Source organism: Lipotes vexillifer, unplaced genomic scaffold (assembly GCF_000442215.2).
Source record: "Lipotes vexillifer unplaced genomic scaffold, Lipotes_vexillifer_v1.1 scaffold914, whole genome shotgun sequence".
Classification (NCBI taxonomy): domain Eukaryota; kingdom Metazoa; phylum Chordata; class Mammalia; order Artiodactyla; family Lipotidae; genus Lipotes; species Lipotes vexillifer.
In genome coordinates this window covers 3,947,445-3,955,229 of record NW_006780388.1, presented here as the reverse complement: position 1 = coordinate 3,955,229, position 7,785 = coordinate 3,947,445, and the positions used below count along the sequence as shown (strand labels likewise).

General features: G+C 61.1%; 1 protein-coding gene across 1 annotated transcript in view; it reads left to right on the top strand.

The window, feature by feature from the left end:
* The first annotated feature begins 4,453 nt into the window (after positions 1-4,453).
* Positions 4,454-7,785, top strand: part of MCRIP2 (MAPK regulated corepressor interacting protein 2) — a 5,410-nt gene continuing 2,078 nt past the window's right edge. The window contains exons 1-2 of the mRNA XM_007453613.1: positions 4,454-4,602; positions 4,708-4,825. Of these exons, the coding sequence (XP_007453675.1) occupies positions 4,551-4,602; positions 4,708-4,825 (170 nt within the window). The 5' untranslated portion in view covers positions 4,454-4,550. The remainder of the gene's footprint in view (positions 4,603-4,707; positions 4,826-7,785) is intronic.

The following is a 7,785-nucleotide window of genomic DNA, read 5'->3' as shown; positions in this document are numbered from 1 at the left end:
AACCAGTAAGACCCCCCCCCCCCACTTTTGGTGTCAGAAGTGTTGTGAGTACAGAAAAAGAAGTTTTTCCTTTACACTCATGTCCTGTAAGAGAGAAGGAGCCTGCTTCCCCCATGTTGTATGGTGCTGCTTGAGGAACTGCCCACATGCCCTGCAACGTCTTCTGTTTAACGGCATATGACCTCAGGTTGACGTCCCCCTGCCACGTTCATCACTCTGGACTGGATGCTGTGCGAACTGACACCTGCCCTCCGCACTCACCAAGCTCAGAGCCTGGGACAGAAGCAGCTGGGCGCAGCCAAGCGGTGGCCTTTGCTACAGTGCATGTGTGTGTGAATGCATGCATGTGAGCATGTGTGAGCTGCGTGAACAAGGATGAGCACACATTTCCTGTAAAGTGCCAGATGTGTGTCAGACTCTGGGAGGGTCCAAGTCCCCCAGGGGATGCTGAACATGGGACACCTGGAAGTGCCCCAGATCCGGGCCTGTTGCTCAGTGGTACCTCCTGGGGTTGTGTCTCCTGTGGATTACTGTTGGAGCTGGAGGGGCCTCTCCTGCTAGTCATGCTCATCTACAGAGGGCTGTGTAGTAAGCCCCCCTAGTGTCCAGAGCCAACAGCAGGGTCCAGCTTCCTTCCTGAGGTCCAGGCCCACGTGCCCACCATTCACTGAACTTCCTCCCAAGCCCTCCAGTGCTGCACCCTGGGCACTTCCCCTCCCATTCCCTCACCCTCACCCACTACTGCTTCCCTCTGTATGTTAATTTTCTAGAGCTAGTATAACAGATTACCCCAAAACTTGGTGACTTAAAACAAAAATTTATTTTCTCACGGTTCTGCAGGCCAGAAGCCCAAAATAAAGATGTCAGCTCCCTCCAGTGGCCCTACAGGAAGCTCTTTTTTGATCACAGCTTCCGGCTTCTGTGTGGCTTCAGGCGTTCCTGGGCTTGTGCAGGCTCACTTGCAGTGTCTCTGCCTCTGTCTTCACCTGGTCTTTTCTGTGTCTCTCTGTGTCCAAATATACCTCTCCTTTCTCTTACACGGGACACTCATCATTGGATTTAGGGCCAGCCCATCCTAATCCAGAATGACTTTATCTCGAAATCCTTGCTTTAATTATATCTGCAAAGACCATTATTCCAAATAAGGTCATGTTCTGAGGTTCTGGGCGATGTATCTTTGGGGGGGGCACTGTTCAACTCACTGCACTTGGGTATGGGACCGGGCAATCCCTTGGGAATTCCCTGGAGGGCCAGTGTTTAGGACTCAGCACTTTCACTGCTAGGGCCCAGGTTCAGTCCCTGGTCAGGAAACTAAGATCCTGCAAGCCACGAGGCCAAAAAAAAACAAAAAGGAATGGGCAATCCCTAGAAACTCGGTGGCAGGTGTGGCAGCATCCAGCCAGAGCCTTTCCTGGGGGCCACCGATCACCCTTTATTGGCAGAAGCCCATCCTCTAGTCTGGGTTGGTGAGGGCATGGATTTCAGATCTGAAAAATGATGGAGGATGACTGAAAACTTAAACATCTTTCTTCTCTAACATGACATTTTAGTATCATATTTAGAGCCTTTTAGAAGAGAAAAACCATACTTTTTATTATGATTAACTGGGGTCAGTGAGGTAAAGGCCTTTCCTTACTATGACACCCATTTTTTTCAGCCTGCTGGGTGAGGCCCCTGCCTCCTCTTCAACTGCCCATGACTCCAACTCCAGGATGGGTTTCCAGCCTCTCTGACAATAGGGAATGTTGCTGGCTGCAAGACACTATCTCTACGGGGGCTTAGCAGGCTGGCACGGCGTCATGGACAGTGTAGTCCAGGGAAGGCCAGGCTGGCCAGGGTTCCTACCCTAACAGGAGAACCAAACTGAGATCTTGGTTGCAGGCCCATCCAGACCCTGACCTCTCCCAGGCTCTGGCTGGGCCCTCCCCATGCCCCTTGGCTCTGTCCCCGGGGCCAGGGCAGGTCTCACACTTGAGTCCTGGGAGCAGTGAGGCTGGAAAGGCGCCTCAGGGGGAGATCAGCCCCACCCTCCTCCCTGCCCTCCTCTGCTGCCTGTCCCCTACAACTGGGCCTTTCTCTCCCTGGCTCCCCTCTCCCTTAGCTCAGTGTCTTTTGGGGACCTCTGGGTTCTCTCACTTCTCCCCTAGGCCCAGCCTGTCCTGCACCCCCTCCTCTCCTGCCTGTCGGGACCATTTCCGTTCTGCTCCTCTTTCCTGGAGCCCTTCTAAGGGGTCTTGGACCCAACCTTTGACATCAGACAAGGCCCATAGGCAGGGCTGGGACATTAGAGTCTAGCAGCCTTGGCCACCATCAAGGCCAGGCCAATCTGCTCATCAACATCTGCCTGTCTTTCCCCTCTTCATGCTGGCCTGAGGGGGTGCCTGGGAGAGGAGGAGCTCTCAACTCATGTCAACCTCGGGGGAGGTACTCCCCCACCCCAGGGCCTGGCTCCTTCTGCCTAGAACATGTGCCTTCAGGACACAGGCCCGCCCAGACCCCTCACCCTGTGGGGTCTCCCCAGCCTGAGTGAGTTAGCATTGTGCTCGTGGCCACCAGGGAGACCAGGGCAGCCAGCATAGATGACGCAGGGCAGGAGCATGGTGGCCTTGACACAGCTTGGGGGAGGGACAAGGGATGGGCACCTCGGGTGGAAAGGGGGGCAGCTTGGCCAGGGGCTGTGCTCATGCCCAGACTCCCTGGGCATGCTCTCCCCTCTCAGGGTCACAGGCTTTGCTCAGCCCAGCCCCACAGAGCGGGCAGCTGGCGCCGGGGATAGGGGTCTTATCCTTTGGCCTTGGGTAGAAGACGCAGAGCCAAGGGGCTATGGGGGACTTGGGAGGAAGGACAGCACAGCTGCCCCAGGAAGCAGACTTCCCTGAAGGAGCCCCAGCAGGCCCAGTGCCCCCACCTCAACCAGCAGCTACACAGGTGCATGGGGTAGGGGAGTGGGGTCATCCTCCCACTGGTTGCCCCCCCCAACCGGCCATGTTGTACACAGTACTTGTTGTCTGGACACGATACGAGAAGAAAGACGCGCTCTAGCCCCTGACCTGGCTTCTCAGCCCTGCCTGGGTGGGAGGCTTCAGGCCTGCTCAGGTGTGGGGTGTGGGGGGAGCTGCGCTAGGTGCCCTCCAGGAACCCACTGGGCCACAGTGCTGAGGGGAAGCCCCCTTGCCCCCTGGGGCAGCGGATCCCAGACTGAGACACACCCCAGGCTCTGGTGCTGGCCCGCCTGAGCCTCCCCAAATACTTGTGGGAGCAGTGCAGGAGCCCTGAGGGACCAAGGTGGTTGCACAAGCCTTTGAGGCGGATGCCACACCCCCTGGATGACCCTGGGCAGTTTTTTTTCTTGGGGGGGGCATTAAGGATTGAACTCAACCAAAGGGAGGATGGGTGCCTCCTGCAGAATCCAAAAGGCCCTCAGGCTCACAAACCCAAGAGTTGTGTGGTTCCCCCTCCCCCAACCCAGGCTGCTGTGTGTGAGACCCTGTGATGACCCTGCCCCCACTGGCAACCTGAGGCAGCCCTAAGCAGCCTGTGAACTGGGAGGAAGGGGCATCTCTATCTAATCCTCAGGAAGGAACCCGGTGGGTAGAGCCCCCTGGGAAGGGGCTGCCTGGCAGATTAGGGCACAGCAGCCGCTCTCCTCGGGCAGGCAGGTCTGGCTCCTCCTGAGGCACTGTCACTGAAGTAGGTCTTGCCGCTGACCCCACTGCCTGGGGGGTCTGGAGAAGTAAGTGCTCTTTCTCCCCTGTGGAATGACATAAACTGGGTTGCTTCACCCGCCTTCTCCATCCCCAGGATCCAGCCCCCACGATGCTCCTGGATTGGTAAGCGGCCTCCCACCTCCCTGGGGGTCGGGGGCAAACGTCAGCATGGAAGGCTGAGCTGTGGCAGAATGTACTCTCTGCTCCTGCCCCATGGGATGAAAGGGAGATTCCCAGGGCGTCATGTCTGCCCAAACCCGGGGGCTGACCGCCTTTTCTCATCTCTCACCCCCTCAGTCCCATGACTGGGTGAACCGGCACACTGGCCCAGGCCCACCCAGGCACCCTGGAGGAGGGTCTCCGACGTGAGTGGGAATACACTTGCTTCCAGGGTCCACACAGCTCACTCCCAGCGTCTGTCAATGCCTCAGCTCCTTGGACATCACCGAGGGCCGGGGCCAACACCTCGCCACGTCTGTGTGCCTACGGCGGCCGGCGGCCCAGGGCTCAGGGAACTTCCTTGACCTAGGCCTTGGGCCAGAGGGGCGGGCGCTGCTTGCGGCCGCCCAACCCCAGCCTCGGGTCCCGCCGCCGGTCCAGCCAGTTTCCCAAAGGCCCGAGCGCCACCCCTGCCGCGTGCCTCGGCGCGGGCCCTTTAAGGGCCGGGGGTGTGTGGCGGGACCGCCCCCTCCCCGCAGCGCCGGCCGCCCGTTAAAGGGGCCGCGCCCTCGGCACCCGCCGAGTGTCAGCCGGGCGAAGAGCGCGAGATCTGGCCGCGGGCCGGCGGGTGGGGAGGGCGCGGAGGGCGCGGAGGGCGCGGGCGCGCTGCGGCCCCTCCGCACCATGTACACCATCACCAAGGGACCCAGCAAGCTGGTCGCGCAGCGGCGCACAGGTGCGCAGCGGGGACGGGTAAGGTAGGGAGGGGACGACCGGAGTTCCGCACGCGCTGCCCGCCCCCAGCGCGACGGCGGCTGACGCGCCCTGCCCGTGCCTGCAGGTCCCACGCAGCAGCAGGTGGAGAGCAGGCTCGGCGAGCTCCTGAAATGCCGGCATCTCGCGCCGCCGACCCCGCAGCCCCCACGGGCGCAGCCGCCGGGACCCTGGCCCCTGTCGAGGTGAGACGCGCGGCCGCGGCCGGAGCCCGGCCCTCCCCTCCCCCGCCGGCCGCCGCGGGGCCTTGAGGGTGACCTTGGGGAAAGGTTAGCGGAGACCGGGCCACATGCTCCGAGCGGGCGCGGAGGGGGCGGAGCACGCCGACCCCGCCCGCGCGTGTAGCTCTGGTACCGCACCTCCGCCTCACCTGGCACCTGGCTGGGTCCGAGGGGGCTGGACCGGATGTGCGTGACACACCTCCGAGTCCTCTGGGATCCCGCGGACCCCGAGTCGGGAGAAGGCCGACCGGCTCCTGGATCTGAGGGACTCCAGGCGGCTAAGTCAGGTGCCTGGGCCGACCTTGGACTGCGAGGCCAAGGCTTGAGACGAGCTGCTGGGGACTCGCCCTAGAGGGCGGGAGCGCGGTGGCCCAGGACGCTGGCCCGCAGGTGGCCTGCTTCTGCCCGCGGCTGGAGGCTGCCAGCGCCTTGCTTGCGGGGCAGCTGGGGGAGAAGTGCACGTGGTTCCCTCTGGCCCTGCCAGGCCACTGCTCGCCTCTGCCCTTCACCCCAAACACCCTGGCTGGGCGCGGAGACCCCCGCAGATGCTCGGGGCTTGCTGGAGTTGTGCTTTTTCCGCCTTGCTTGACCAGCAGTTTTGCCATAGGAGGCTCAGTTCAACCACTTTGGCCTCCAAGTGACTGTGATCTGGAGGTCATATCCTCCATCCCCCAGGACTGAACCTTTCACTTTTTGGCTCAGGTCCTGGCTTCTGGTTTCATTTATTCTATGCATGTTCTGGGCCCAGGGCTTAGTCCAGGCCCACACAGGCCTGAGGGCTCCTGAACTGGGCTGTGGATGGGTGGGGGCGGCAGACTCAGGGCCCCGAGGCAGCGCTGACCAGGCCTTGGGATTTCTTCCCAAGTTGAGGACAAACAGCTTCCAGGATTGGCTAACAGGTGGGGGCTGTGTGCTGCTGGCCACAGCCTGCCCTTCCCCCTCAGTTACTGGCCTCAGATGCCACAGGTGGGGGCAGCCTGTGAGGACCCTTCTTGGCTGAGGCCCTTTCCTGGGGCCTCCTTCTAGGAGCATGTTGACACTTTGAGACTGCTCCTAGTGAGGAAAATGTTCCAGGCTGGCCACAAGTGCATCCTGGGGAGAGGGGTGAGTGGGACCTTGGGGGGCACTTCCCAGGACCCAGCTGTGCTGTGACACTGCCTGTGACATCAGCCTTGGTCCTCACAGCCGCCCTACCTCCCAGGGGAGGGAATAAGGCATAGGTGTGCAGACCCGCCCCTATCACCCAAGCAGGGAGCCCTCCCCCCGCCTTACCTGGAGAAACTTGTTGCTTCCTCCATGGCCCCTTTGCTGGGGAATGGGGAAGGAAATGTGCGTCTGTGGCAGGATCAGGGTGCTGGGGAGAGAGAGGGGAAAGACAGAGCAGAGCCCTTAAGATGTTGCAACCTGCCAGGTCCCGGGGTTCAGGGGGGGTGATGGTGCTTGGCCCCTCAGCCTGCTGCAGTCCTGTGTGGTACTGTGAGTGCAGGGGAGTGGCAGGCAGGCAGAGTGTGTGCTGGTCATGCCGTCCCCCCTTCCCTCTGAGGTCACTCCTTCCCTGAGCTGCCCCCTGCCAGTCTCAGGAACCTTAAAGAGTACCCCCATTGGGAGGCCAGAGCAGCCAGCAGGTCCTCCACACCAGGAGCCCCTGAAACTTCTGAAATCACTCCACCCAGACTTCCTGTCCACCCTCCCTCACCCAGACTTTGCCCAGGAGGAAGGAGTCTGAGCCACTGCTGCACCCTCTGTGCCTGGTGCACCACAGGTGCTCAAAGCATCTGACCTGCTAAATGTCCGGGCTCAGATTCTGGCCGGGTGCTGCCCGTGGTGGTAGACAGGCCACATGAGTCTGTGCCTGTGATGAGTTCTCCCTTCCAGCAAGAGAGAATAAGATCAACTGTTGGGGAGAAGAGAAAATGGGGCCACCTGATCGTGCAGGGGAGGTGAACTGGTCGGGGAGGGGGCTTGGAAGCTGTACTGGGTTGTGGGCTTTGGGGTCAGACAGGCATAGAGTTCTGATGCTGCCACCCACTCACCACGTGTAACCTTGGACAGGTCACTTCTCTCTTGAGCCCAGGTTCCTGGGCTGAAAACGGGTGGGTGGTCTACCTTGGAGGGTAGTGAAGGGGGTTAAGTAAAAGGAAGCGAGGCCTGTATCAGCAGGCACCTAGCAGGGATTCCAGTGCTGCTGTTGCCGTGGGCAGAGCTTGCCTGTGGGCGGGACTTTCCTGCAGGCCAAGTCCCTGGGCACTGGCACAGAGAAGGGTGGGGAAGACGGACGCTGGACTCGTCCATAGGTGCACAGGGAGCTGTGCCCTTTCCCCCAGAGGGCCCACAGAACTGCCTTATGTAACTGCCGGCAGCGGGCGGCCAGGTGCCCGCTTGCTGGGGCCCCTTCTCAGCCCTGGCCAGGCCACCGTCTAGGTACTTGCGATTTACAGCCTTTGACTGCAATTCTTCTTTTCCTTCTTTAATGTTCAGTCTCCAAATTTTTCTAGGGCTAAGGGTAGCAGGCGAGGGGCTGTTCCAGTTAAGGACAAATAGCTATGCCCTCTGGTTGGTATAGCTCAGGCCTGGGAGGAGCCCTGCCCCTCCACATTCTATGTGGCCACCTGACCCTGTCAGCCTGGAGCTGGTGGGACCGGTGCCCCTCAAGACACTCCTCTTTATTTTAGTGCCCCTCTCAACTGAGGAGGAAACCCCAGCGGCGGTGGGGCACCTGAGCCCAGGATGGCGAGCAGGCCGGCGGGACCGCGAGTGCCTGGCGGAGTGGCACGTGCAGCCCAGGACTCCCGGCTCCCACCTCCTGCTGTAGGTGTGGGCCCCGCACTCTCCACGGCCTTGTCCCGGGCTTCATGTGCACAGGGCTGGGCCAGCTGCCACTGGCCAGGGCAGCCCAACCAATGCCCTGGGCCCGGCTGGCCGGG